Source organism: Physeter macrocephalus, chromosome 1 (assembly GCF_002837175.3).
Source record: "Physeter macrocephalus isolate SW-GA chromosome 1, ASM283717v5, whole genome shotgun sequence".
Lineage (NCBI taxonomy): Eukaryota > Metazoa > Chordata > Mammalia > Artiodactyla > Physeteridae > Physeter > Physeter macrocephalus.
In genome coordinates this window covers 143,022,313-143,036,396 of record NC_041214.2, presented here as the reverse complement: position 1 = coordinate 143,036,396, position 14,084 = coordinate 143,022,313, and the positions used below count along the sequence as shown (strand labels likewise).

At 40.4% G+C, this 14,084-nt stretch overlaps 1 protein-coding gene across 4 annotated transcripts in view; it reads left to right on the top strand.

Moving 5' to 3' along the window:
- APP (amyloid beta precursor protein) overlaps positions 1-14,084 on the top strand; it is a 279,931-nt gene that overhangs the window by 146,207 nt on the left and 119,640 nt on the right. For all 4 annotated transcript variants that reach the window (XM_007110934.4, XM_007110935.4, XM_007110933.4 and 1 more), the window contains exon 6: positions 12,507-12,709. In XM_007110934.4, coding sequence (XP_007110996.1) covers positions 12,507-12,709 — 203 coding nt within the window. The remainder of the gene's footprint in view (positions 1-12,506; positions 12,710-14,084) is intronic.

Here is a 14,084-nt window from a genome sequence, read left to right as displayed (position 1 = left end):
GAAAAACAAATGATAATTTTAATTACACCATTTTCAAAAGCTAATAGCATTAAAAAGGGAAAAAAATATATATTATAAATTTAAGCCGTAGCCTAATTAAGAGCAAATAGGTACAATATTTGGCTCCTACCATGTACTTGACGTACGTTAACTGGTCACAGCATCTCCTAAGATACAGAATGGTATCATTCCATTTTAAAGGTGAAGAGACTAAGTCACAGCAGAGTAAGTCACTTGGCCACAGTCACACCAGAGTGATAGGTGGCTTCCAAAAATAATTACCATGCTGTACCTCCTCTCTACGACCCAGAGAACTAGAATATTCTCAGTTGACTGCAGTATAGTGCAGCATAATTTTTCCTTGAGAAAAGGAAAAATATTCACAAAAATGTTCTCAGCAGTTCAACCTAAAATATAATGCACTTACACATTAATTTCCTTGCCCTGTACCTTCTGCATATGTCATATTGTACAAGGAGTGTTGATACTTGATAGTTTGACTCTACAAATTTCTCAGATGTCAACTACAGATAATCTTTAAAGATATACTTACCAAGGCAAGGACATGGGCTTGTTTGTTGAAAGAGGAAGAGAGTGGGCTCATTAATGAAAAATGAACAACAAGTTTCATCTCTCCAAAACCTGCTTTTCCTAAATATTCTGGCTCATCAAGGCTTTCATTAATGAAAAGTGAAAAGTGAAAGCCAGGCTATACTTGGCTCTACCTTTTGTCTTTCCCATATAATTTAAAATACTTATTTCAATAAATAAGTGCTAAGGATGTAATGTAATGAACACTGCTGTCTGTTATACAGGAAAGGTGTTAAGAGAGTACACCCTGAGATTTCTCATCACAACGAAAAAGTTTTTTTCTATTTGATTTTGTATCTATATGAGAGGATGGGCGTGAATTGAATTTACTGTGGTCATCACTTCAAAAATAAAATGAATACTTATTTCAAGCCCTCAGAACGAAGAGGCAAGGGAGCCTTGTGGCTTGTTTTCCCTTAGGGATAAATGGCACTTTGTACCACCTGAGGATTGGTGTTATATATACAGGCAGACCTCAGAGGCATTGTGGGTTTGGTTTCAGACCACCACAGTAAAGCAAGTATCACAATAAAAGGAAGCACACAAATTTTTTGGTTCCCTGGTGCATATAAAAGTTATGTTTACACTATGCTCTAGTCTCTTAAGTGTGCAATCGCACTGTCTTAAAAAAAATGTGCATACCTTAATTTAAAAATTCTTTATTGCTAAAAATGCTAACCGTCATCTGAGTCTTCCACAAGCCATAATCTTTTTGCAATAGTAACATCAGAGATCACTGATCGCCAGTCACCATCACAAATATAATAATAATGAAAAGATTTCTAAAATTGTGAGAATTACCAAAATGTGACACAGAGACGTGAATTGAGCCAATGCTGTTGGAAAAATGGCACCGAGAGACTCGCTGCCACAAACCTTCAATTTGTAAAAAAAAAAAAAAATGCATTATCTACAAGCACAATAAAACGAGGTATGCCTGTTTCTCTTTCTTCCTGGGAATCTCCCCCCCTCCACCCCGCCCCAGGAATCTGGGGCAGGACGAGGGATCCAGGCAGTTTCTGCTTGTGCTGGAGGGAGGAGGAGAGTTGCTTGTTATTGCTTCCCAAGTAGAACCCCTTATTTTTTCACAGGAGAGATGGTGGGGGGAGCCACAGAATCGGGGAGCTTCTCTCCTTTCTAAGGAGCAGGTACTTAACAAGGTGTCCCCAAAAGAAAGGTTAGGCTGGTGTCTTTGCTTTGTGGCTTTTCTAAAGGGCTTTGTGGCCATTTTGTGCAGAAACCATCCGTAGCTTTATATCAGTGCCCATGTATGTAGATCCAGTGGAAAAGGATGCTAGGCACGTCGCCTTTGCTGAAAGGGCACCTGTTCAGGGCATGTTCTCTTACTACTCTCTTAATTTATTTTTATTTCTTTTATTGAGGTATAGCTAATTTACATTGTTGTGTTAGTTTCAGGTGTGTAGTGACGTGATTCAGTTATACATACACACGTATATATTCTTCTTAAGATTCCTTTCCATTATAGGTTATTATAAGATACTGAGTAGAATTCCCTGTGCTATACAGTAGGTCCTTGTTGTTTTTCTGTTTTATATATAGTAGTGTGTATATATTAATCCCAAACTCCTCATTTATCCCTCCCCACCCCCATCTCCTTTGGTAATCAGAAGTTTGTTTTCCATGTCCGTGAGTCTATTTCTGTTTTTCTTACTACTCTCTAAAAACGTTAACAGTCCTCCAACTACCAACTCCAGTGTACCTTACCTAGCCTTCCTGTGTTCATTTTCTCCATAATGGTTGTCACCTGGCATGTGCTGGGATAACATTTTTGCTTTGGTTTCTTATATTTCTACCTCTCCCCCCAGTAGAATATAAGTACCAGGAGGACAGGGAAGTTTTCGTTTTATTCCCAGCAATAACTTCAGTGTCTGAAACAGACCCTGTGGAACCTAGTACCCACTCAAATATGTTAGATGGCTAAAGATCATATATTTCCAACTCTTCACCCAGAATGTACACAGATCACCTATACTTACCAGCAACCTTAATCTTTGGATATGAGGAATTTGCTCATTCAAAGTTTTCTGGCATAGCATCTGAATAACCAAGATTTTGTTTCATGTATCAAGGTTTTTAAATGACTCTGAAAGTTTTTATCACCTTAGGTGCTTCTCTTTAATCCTACTTGGTTCATGAAGCTGTCAGGAAAACAACCTGCTTTTGATTATATATGGCTTTTCTTGCCTCCACGATAGTCTTTTAAAAAGCATTTTAGCTTCTTACTATAATTATATTCCAAACTTAATATTTCTTAAGTCTTGCCAGAATAACATTTTCTCCCTTGCAACATATTTTTATGATTTAAAGGTAAGACAGCAAGTGTACTAAGTACTTTAGACTATATCTTGAAAATCTAAGAACATTTTTCTACAGATCCCAAATGATACCATCTCACCCACAAAATTAACAATACTTTTTTTTTTTTTTTTGCGGTTCGCGGGCCTCTCCCGTTGCGGAGCACAGGCTCCGGACGCACAGGCTCAGCGGCCATGACTCACGGGCCCAGCCGCTCCGCGGCATGTGGGATCTTCCCGGAACGGGGCACGAACCCGTGTCCCTTGCATCGGCAGGCAGACTCTCAACCACTGCGCCACCAGGGAAGCCCCGACGATGCTTTTAAAATATCATCAGGTAGTCATATTTTCCCTAAACCTGAGGAATGACCTTCCCTGCTTGTTTTTCCACACCATATCCCATGCAGGACCAGGCCTAGCATCTTATATCCTTAAATCTTAGGATTCAGAACAGCCCTTTTTATATGATGACATCGATGTACTAAAGAAGCTGTACCCGTCTTCCTAGAAACTGCCCATCCTTTGACTTGTCTTAGGTTCTAGAGGTATTATTTAGATTGTTTCTCTATTCCTGGAATATTTTTCTTCTGATGAGTATGTACTGAGAAAATGAAGAAAAGATCAATTATTTCTCAAATGTTCTAAACAAGTGTTGGTAGTTGCACCAGACCTTGCTTTAATGCTTCTCTTATCTCTTTGCTGTTCTTGTTTTTTAGACATTCACTAATTTAAGCAGGGTAACATTTAAAAGCTGGTATGAAGAAAAGTTGATTTTATGCTAAACTATCATTTTTATAATCTTTCTTCCATTTTCTTTCCTGTCTAGCATCTTACAGTGAATACCATTAGTTTTATTCTTGGAATTGGCAAGAACCCGAGTAGTTAATACACCCATGAATTTCACACTGGATTCTGTAGTCTTCTATTCATATCAGTGTGCCAAGTGATAATAGAATTCTGAAAATATAATCTGTAGCATAAGCGTTTTTTTAACTTTAAAGATTAAGTACTTTTGTCTTCCCTCTCTTAAGATCTTTCCTAGAACTGCCTAACATCTGACTCTTTTACGTTTTCTAATAAAGTCAAACTCTTCATGTAGTTGTCATAGATTATTTCAGTTCTGAGTGTTTTGGAGGACTATCTCCTTGGGATTTAGTCATGACATCATTCATTCATTTATACGCTTGAGCCACGTGCCATGCCAAGCACTGTGCCTGTGGCCTTGGCTTTATTTCTCTCTTATGTGATGCTTGCTGTGGGTCAGGTGCTCTTCTAAGTGCATTTGCAAGTTTTAACCCATTTGTTCCTCATCATACCCTATGAAGCTACCTGTTATAAGTTTGTCATTTACAGATGAGGATAAGGAGGCACAGAGAGGTTAAGTAATTTGCTCCTGGTCACAGAGCTGAGATTCAGATCCAGGCAGTCTGGCCCCAGAGTTCATACTTCGAACCACTCTGCCATGCTGAAGAGCCTCGCCTCCTTGGAGCCTGCATTCTGCCCTCTCTGAAGAAGGCGAGAGGCAGGGATCACGTTGCTTCTGCTGTAGAATTTTAGAACTTGGACACCCTAGTGCCCGTGAGGCCTCTCTCTTTGCTTCCTTGTATCTCCTTTGTCTTCAGATCAGTACATAGCACAGCCTCCCACTCTTCCCATCTCCACCCCCCACCAGCCCACCCTCTATGCCAGGGGTCAGCAATATTTCTGTAAAGAGCTACATAATAAATATTTGAGGCTCTGCAGGCCACATATGGTCTCTCTCTGTCACATATTTTTATTTCTGTGTGTTTTTTTTTTCCCTTTTCATCTTATAACACTTTAAAAATGTGAAAATCACCCTTAGCTCACAAGATGTCCAGGAACAAGTCACGGGCCGTAGTTTGCCACCCCCTGCTCCATGCCACTGCTCATTTGTCCTTCTTTGAGCACTCTGTGTTCTTGTCAGCTGATGTGTTTCAGGCACTCAGGTTTTCTTCTCCCCTCTACCACAGGACCTTTGCACATGTTCTACCCACTCTGCCTTTCGACAGCTGTCTTTAGCCTCTGGGCTTCATTAATTGGGGGCTTTTTTTTGGCCACATTTCAGAGCCCTTCCTCGTGGATGCCTTGTTATACACCCCCAGATCTGTTCAGATCTCATTTGTTTGGGTCTCCTAGCCCTCTGTAATTGTTATCACAGTAGCAATTTTACGTTTATACAGGTGATGATATCATTGTCCTTTGGGCTGTTAGCCCACGTGAATTACCCTTGCGCCCCAGTGTATCTCTAGCTCCCAGCACGTGTCCCTAACCAGGCTCCCAGCTCTGCTCTCATCTCCCTAGAGCCCACTCTCCACCCAGCAACCAGAGTCATCTTTAAAACAAATCGGATTTAGTCATTCCCATTGCATATAAATAAACATGCTATTTCTGACCATAACCAGCATGGCCTTGCTGGGTCATGCCCCACCTGTCTGTCTCTACCACCCTAACGTACGCTTCTTCCCCCTGCCTCACTCCCCGCAAGCTCACTGGCTCTTTGTTGTATTGTTTTTCGTGATCGTGCTAAGCTTGCCCTTGCGTTCAGGGTCTTTGCACATTCTCTTACTCCTATCTTAGCCATCCGCCCACCTTGACCTTCAGCATTCCAAGTCTCGGTGCCCACGACCCTTTCTCGGTGGCCTTCCCCTGATCGTCCTATTTGAAATGCTCCCCCTACACCACCCACAACACACATCTGTTATAGCCATTGGTTAACACATTAACCTTTCTTTTCTCAATCAACTTCTTTGCATTTTTTTTTGTTATTTATTTGCTCCTATTGTGCCTCCCCCGCTAAAATATGTTCCGAGAAAGCAGAGGCTTTCTCATGTTCACTCCTCTACCCCCGGTGCCTGGAATAGCACCTGGCACTTGGCAAAAGCACAGTCAGGGCTGTTGATTGAATCACTGGTGTGTGGCATTGAGAGGCACTTAATGGAGTGGTCGGATGGATGGGCGAATTAATGCATTACCCTTTTTTTTTTGCTGATTATCAATCGGTGCACATCTCTCTCAACTCAAATACTTAACTGTTCACTGACTAAAGAAAAAATATCTGAATACCTGGTCTCCGCAGTTGAGCATCCATCGCTGTTAAAACCCAAAGCCTGTGTAAAATTCCGTTGTAGTCAGGCTTAGGTATTTGTTATTCCTGCTTGTGCATTATTAGGATATCTGTTCTTCATCCTCACACACATTTTTCACATCCTACCAGATGCAACACCTCTACCTCACAAGAATCACTTTCCCCTTGGAATTTCTAAAGCATTTAGTATGCAGTACGTCTATTACTCAGTAATTAGTGTAGATTATCTCTCCTGGAATGGGGATTCATTAGATGTGTAAGAATGATGATACATCCTAGCTTAGACTAAGGTTGTGACCTATCTAGCTCACCCCTAATGCCTGAATCATGAATTTTTGGTGTCTCAATTTGGTCCTTATCTTCCTAAAGCAGGAGTCTGTGACCTGAGGTCCAGAGTAAGCTAGTGAACGGTCTGCAAGCAATGCCTTTAGCTGCAAGTAACAGAAACCCAATCATTGGTGGTAGGAGCACTGGGCTGGTGCAGTGACACAAAGATGCCACCTTTTTGTATCTTCCCACCCCACCATCCTAAATCAGCTTCTGCATCCTAATGTTTATCACCTAACAATTGACAGCTGGCTGTTGCCCCTCCAGGCGGAGACCAAGTAGAAGAGCAGGGGGTAAAGGAACAAAAGAGCTCTGACCATCAGTAGGAATCTTCTCATCTGGAAAGTAAGAATGCTCCTAAAAGCCCCACCTAAAAGTCCAAGCAGGTGTCCTCTGGCATCTGATTATCCAGAAATATCTCAGTCACATGGCCTTCCCTGTCTCCAAGGGCATGGAGTGTTTGGTTTCTTACTTTCTCTGGTCAAAAAAAGGATGGAGAAAGGAGTTAAGAGTGGCTTTGGGGTAGCTTTCAAACAGTTTCTGCTGCAGGGCATTTTTCAGGAGAGATGAGTCAGATTCTCAGAGATCCTTTCATTGACAAATTAATAATACCCACTACCTAAGGAATGCCATCAAAACAACTATACCAAAATTCAGTAGACTGCTAAAGTGGGGGTCAGTTTTAGATATTACCTATAGGTAACAGAGATTCTGACAGTACATTAAAGGTAGATAATTTTTTTTTAGTAATTATCAACATATGATACATTGAATCCTATGAGCATCAAATTCATTTATGAAATATCTAAACTGATGAATTAATTTAGAGAATTAGTTACTTAACTAATTCAGTGAGGCCATGACTGAGGGAGCCATAGATTTGTAAGTATCATAATCTTCTCTTTTTTTGTGTGTTCAGCTCCTTATAATTTGTGCCCATAGGGGGTTGGGGGCTTGGAGTGGAGGTATATTTTTTCAGATTTGGAGGTCCTGAAGATAACAATTTTATTAATTAACAAGCTCTTATTCTAGGCCTGTCATGAGAGTACTAAAGAAGAGTGAGGCATTACAGGAGCAGTGTCTTCTTCTTTTTAACCCTTTTTGCTGAACTGTAATGTACATAAAGAGAAGTGCACGTAACACAGGTGTACAGCTCGATGAATTTTCAAAACTGAACACAGCCAGATAGCTGGCACCCAGATCAAAACACAGCCTTGCCAGCCCCCAGAAGCCTCTCTCCTGTTTCCTCCTCATCACTAAACTTCCCCTTGCCAACGTGTGACTACTCCTCTGAGTTCTATCAGTGGCGAGGAGTAAGTGTTTTCATAGTTTATATAAATGGAATCGGGCGGTGTGTCTTGTGTCTTATATGTTTGGCCTCTAATGGTGCCTTTAGGTGGGAGAGAGAGTGGCTTTTTCTTACTTAGCTGTCCCCCGTCTTGAAACATTTACTCAGAACCAGGAAGAATATGCTTCCTACTTTCTCACATTTTCTGGCAGCTTCTAATTTTCCTAATTTAACAGCAATAATTTCAGAGACTGCTTTCCTCTGGGACAAACTGCCTTATCCAGTCATTGTACCTTCCAGGCTAAACTGGCAGCACTAAGACCTGGGGAGGAATGGGTGGGAAAGAACTGTCTGTTTCCTTTTTTCAAAATTTTGCTTTATTTTCTTTCTCTATTTCCAGCCCTGGGAGACTCTTTCTTCCCCGTTCTAGATCAACACGGAAGTGTCTGAGTGTCTTCCTGTTGAGGCTTGCCCTTCTGGCCCCCAGTTGGTCCTTACATTTTGGGAGCCGACAGCTGTTCTGTTTTCACTCTCCCCTCATCACTGCAGTGGTTCAGGTCTCGTGATTGTCCAATTCACATAAACCATGGGAATCAGCTTTCTCTCTGCCATTTCCTCTCCTTTGTCCTACAAAGCAGAAAAAACATCAGTCTTAACAGATGATGAAAGAATAAATATAGCTTTTTTAGAGAATGCCAATGGTGAATTGTTTTGCATACTTAAACAAAAATAAATTAAAATGTGAATAAAAATCTTTGACTATCTAAAGGGACTATCAGGGAGGCAATGGTAAGTGGAATCAAGGTCAGCCTTTACTTAGAAATACAAGAAGAGCTACCGTTGTGATGCAGTATATCCTTCACCAAACTAAAGCCTTGTGTGCTGACACATAAAATTTTATCATCAGTGATTTATTTCCTCAAAATAATGTCCCTTTGACCCTTTAACCTTCTTATTTAATTCAGATACTCCTGAGATGATGAGAATTTTCAGATAGTTCCCTCATGCTTTAGAAGTATTTTTTATTATTGGAATTTAAAAGCTGTAAAAACTGTCTGCTTTAAATTGACAGATGCTAAAATGTATGAGTGAATGAATATTCCACCGTATTCTCAAGGGACTATTTTATTGTGACTTGTTTGTTTATAAGGAAATTGCTTTATGATGCTCAGCCTCACGTTTCCATAAACTAGCCCTTCCTTGCATTTTCTTGCACTGTGATCACCTCTCTAAAACCGGCTCACCTTGGTCACATCACAGAACAAGGCTGTCCAGCAGTTGAAAAAAAGGTGGAAAATATTTTTTCCCCTTTCTGTGTTTCCAGCTATTTATGAAAACTGCAGCTGGAAGTTGTAATGTTGGCATGTTGCACCTTCTTTGGGAAGATGCCACATCTTTAAAACATGACTGTGTGCTACTGTTTTAATGGTGTCCAAGTAGATAATTGAATTCGTGGACATCTAAATTTAATTCCAGAAATCAAAGCTATGGTAATAAGAACTGGACGCGAGTTCTCTTAGGCCAAGTAATTTAATTCCTCAGCCAGCTGAAATATTATGTGTCTCTGTTCCTTGTTATGATGCCAGTAAATTGCTCAGGCAGATGCAGTGATGGATGGTGGGCATCTATTTCACTCTTTTTCATGGCTCCACGCATACTAGAGTGCAGATCACTTTAAACACAGCTGTTTTTATACGCATGTTTTCCGCTTGGAGTTTTAAATGTAACAGTCAAGTCATAACAGAGATGTTTGGGGCCCAGGGTCGTGTTTTCACCATCCCACCTGGAAGCACAGTGCTGTCTTAACCCCGGGTCACATACCTGGACCCTGTCACTCCATCCGTGCTTCAGGACAGCATGCACATGTCATGATTTAAGGAGAAGACTCATTGGATTTGATTTCTCTCCCTAGTTTTACCTGAATTGTCCACTTAATTTGGATAACTAAAGGATATTGGTGCCTATGATTTGATTGCACACAGAAGAGAGCTCAAACACAAGAAATTGGCTGATGGCATGCTTTAGGTCATCTTTATTTTATTCACTAGCGGTACAATATCAAGATTCTGTAGAAAAATAAAGAGGCAGTATCCTGGGTAAAATTGGCATCTGATCAACTGTTGAGTTGAGGATTCTTTTGAAATGTTGTCTTAAGTGGTAGACTTTTGTGAAGGAATTCAGTCAATCAAGAAATCAATGATCGTACCCCACTTATCTCTAAGCAGATGAAGGCTTATACCATCTGATTATCAGTGCGAAAGTTTCTCTTCCTCTTCTTACCTATTTTTCACGGTCTCATGGAAGTGTTAAAAAAACTGGTTAGGGTTTTCTCTGTGTTAACACTTCATTTGTTCAATTAATAATAATTTATCTATAAATAAGTTATTATTGATTTTACTCTGCCAAATAAGTTTCTCCTTATTCTCTTATTTAACCACATATTTCAACTGCTTTTGATGTGTCCATTTATTATCTGTAAGTCATATTTAGTCAGAGTTTAAAAGGTGTTCCACTTGGGGGATGGGGGGTTATACACAATTTTTTAAAACTTATGAAAGTCCTTTAAATGCTGAGTTAATCAGGGAATTCTTTCTTTTTTTTAAATACATCTTTATTGGAGTATAATTGCTTCACAATACTGTGTTAGTTTCTGTTGTACAGCAAGGTGAATCAGCCATATGCATACATATATCCCCATATCCCCTCCCTCTTGAGCCTCTCTCCCACCCTCCCTATCCCACCTCTCTAGGTGGTCACAAAGGGAATTCTTTCTAGTGCTATATTCATTCTTTTTACATATCTTTCTCTTTTTCACCCTCAGTACTTGTGGCTCTCCCGTCAGACTTTCAGTCTTTGAAAGCCTTTTGCCGTCGTCCTTTCTGTCCCCGTACACCACGGAATCCTACCATTTTCTTTCCCTAACATGTTTGAAATCTGATTTTCTGTACAATGCCGAACTCACACTAGCATCCCAAGGCTCCAGGTTGTGGCTGACGCAAACTCTCCAGATTCCTGTCTTGTCTCCCCAAACGATGAGCTTCTCCTTGTGGGCAAGAATCAACTCTGGGGTAAAATTTAAATGTCAACATGGCAGTTCTCAATCCTGTTCCTCTAGTGCTTCTTGTTAAATAGAACTGTGGCAGATGCTCTGGGGAGCTGAAGTCCTCCACCACATCTAGATCTTTTTCCTGTATTGATTTTCTGATCTGATCAAGAATGAAATATCTATTTCTCCTCTCCAGCCAGATGGCACATGAGATACTGTCACTGTTTAACACTTAGATTCCTATCTTCATTTATCATCTTCCAGATGCTCTTGACCATGTCTGTACTGGCAGGTATATGACTGCCACAAGAATATCTTCCTTGGACTTTCTGATTTTGTTCTAGACATACTCTTCTTTGGCCATCCAAATTTGCTGATTTATTACTTGCCACTGATTAAGTATATACATGTTTAATGCCATAAATATTATTTCTGATCCCCTTCCCAATTATACTGTGACTTACTGCCTATCTGTTACCATTATTCTCAGGGTTGCATATTTCAGCGGTTCTCAGAATATTGTCCCCCAACCATCAGTATCAGCATCACCTGGGAAATTGTTAGAAAGGCAAATTCTCAGGCCCTGTCCCACCACTGATTCAGAAATCTGGGGGTGGCACCTGGTGATCTGTGTTTCAATAAGCCTTTCAGGTGCATCTTTTTTTTTTTTTTTTTGTGGTACGCGGGCCTCTCACTGTTGTGGCCCCTCCCGTTGTGGAGCACAGGCTCCGGACGCGCAGGTTCAGCCGCCATGGCTCACGGGCCCAGCCGCTCCGCTGCATGCGGGATCTTCCCGGACCGGGGCACGACCCCATGTGCCCTGCATCGGCAGGCGGACTCGGACTCGCAACCACTGCGCCACCAGGGAAGCCCTCAGGTGCATCCTTTTGATGCTCACTGAAATTTGGGGGCCAAAGAGATATCTGATATTCTAGAAAGCTTACACAACTAGCAAAAGGGAGCATAGGTGTAGTTTCAGTAGGCATCCCTGACCATTGAGCTTACAGGCTTATTTAAGCCAATTTCTTCTTCCCCTTTCATTTCCAGTTTAAACTTTCAATAGTAATTTTGAACGAATTTCCACCTCCCCTTATTGAATATCTACTCTGCAGGTGCTGTGGGGTATTTTCACATACAGGAGGAGAAGTAATCCCAGTAACACAGTAAACTTTGTTTTGGTCTCCCCCCACCCCAGCCTTTTTAATAGATTTATTTTTTAGAGCAGTGTTAGGGTTAGAAAAAATTTGAACAGGAAGTACAGAGAGCTCTCCCCGCTGCATTATTAACATTTTACATTAGCATTGTATGCTTGAACCAATATTGATACATTATTATTAAAGTAAAAAGTTTACATTAGAGCTCACTTTTTGTATTGTACAGTTCTTAGGGTTTTGACAAATGCATGATGTTGTATATACACTGTATCAGTGGATATCCACTGATGCAGTATTTTACAGAGCAGTTTCACTGCCCTAATAATCCCCTGTGCTCTGCCTATTCATCCCTTCCTTCCTACCCCAGACTCCTAGCAACCACTGGTCTTTTTATGGTCTCCATAACTTTGCCTTTTCCAAAATGTCATACAGTTGGAATCCGGCTGTTCTCTTTTTTTGCAACTGCAGAAACTAAGAAGAGCTGTGCTCAGGGGTAAAAAGTTGCAGATATACTGAGCTGGAATTCATTTCTGACCTGCTGGCTTCAAACCTTGTATGTGTTTTTATTCAATGTCAGATTTCCTCTCAGATGTCCAAACTTCCTCGTCATTGATTTTTTTTTTCCTCTCCTGAAATTTGTTTAAATGACTATCGTTGTTATTTCTCTTTCCTGATCCAGTGAAGACAAAGTCGTGGAAGTAGCAGAAGAGGAAGAAGTGGCTGATGTTGAGGAAGAGGAAGCCGAGGATGATGAGGATGAGGAGGATGGTGATGAGGTAGAGGAAGAGGCTGAGGAACCCTACGAAGAGGCCACAGAGAGGACCACCAGCATCGCCACCACCACGACCACCACCACGGAGTCTGTGGAAGAGGTGGTCCGAGGTAATCCACTGTTTACTTGGATTTTCTTTCTTGGGGAAAAGGAAAGGATCACACCAGAGTTTGAAATTTCTATCCACCCTACCACCATTGCATCCCCCAACCAAAAATAAAAATTCATAATAACAAGTTGTCTTGTGCTTGTTGAACTCTTTTTGGTTGAACAAGCAGTCTAACAGTTCATTTCAAATACATGAAATCCTGATTTTACAGTCTGTTCTGTGCCTTGTGTATGCTACTTGGTACACTGTTCTGTAAAACTCCACCTAACTGGGGGCCATGTCATTTGACAAAGGCTGAGTTAGGCAGCCTCCTTGGTATTCTCCTGACAGTGGGTGTTTATTACACTCCATTGTACGTTGCCTCTTTCACATCTAGACTGTGAGGTCCTTGATGTCAAAGACTGGATTTTACTTAATATGATGCAGAGTGCCTGCCTTATAGAAACTTTTCAATAAATCTTGGTTGAGTGAGTAGTTGCAATTAGATTTCGTTAAAGCAAAAGAAGGCTATTTGGTGAGTATCACATTATTTTTTGCTGTTAAATTTACCTTGGATGACTTGTGTTGCCTTTACAGTATTTTATTGGGGGAAGTGACAGTGAGAGGTAGATGTAGTGTTACTATCTTAGACTTTCTTTTTCTGTTTCATTAATGCTCCTATTGGAAATGTTGTAAACAGAATGAACTAAAAGACTTCCTTTTTGTCTCCATGAAATAAAAGCAAGCATTCAGTTTACATTAAACAACCAAAGCTAGTGAATTGTTGAGTTGCGTTTCTTAAAGCGTATGCATTTGTTTTGCAAGTAGTAAAAGTTGGTCCTAGGATTAGATTGAATGAGTGTGGACAGAATTATTGTTTTAATGTATTGCAAATACTTTTAAAGTCTATCCACAAATGCTACAACATTGTAGGTCTTTTTCTCACTTTTATTAAAGTAAAATGATTTCTGCTCTGTTGTTAAATTGGAGTTTAAAATGGGCTACTTTTTTGCCTCAAGTAGATTCCTGATGATCATTGTAGTATCTTCTTCCCTTCACTGCATTTTTTATAACTTTATTGAGGTATAATTTACATATAAAATTCATTCACTTTAAGTGTATAGGTGTATAATTCTATGGCATTAATAAATTCACCAAATTGTGAAACCATCACCATAATCCAATCTTATAACATTCTCATCATCCCAGTACGAGCCCTCACACCCATTCACTGTTAATTCTTGTTGTCACTGCCAGCCCCCAGCAACCATTAATCTACTTTATGTCTCTACAGATTTGCCTTTTCTAGGCATTTCATGTAAGTGGGGTCATACGTAGTCATTTGTGTCTGGCTTCTTTCACTTAACATAGTAGTTTCGAAGTTCTGCATTTCTTTA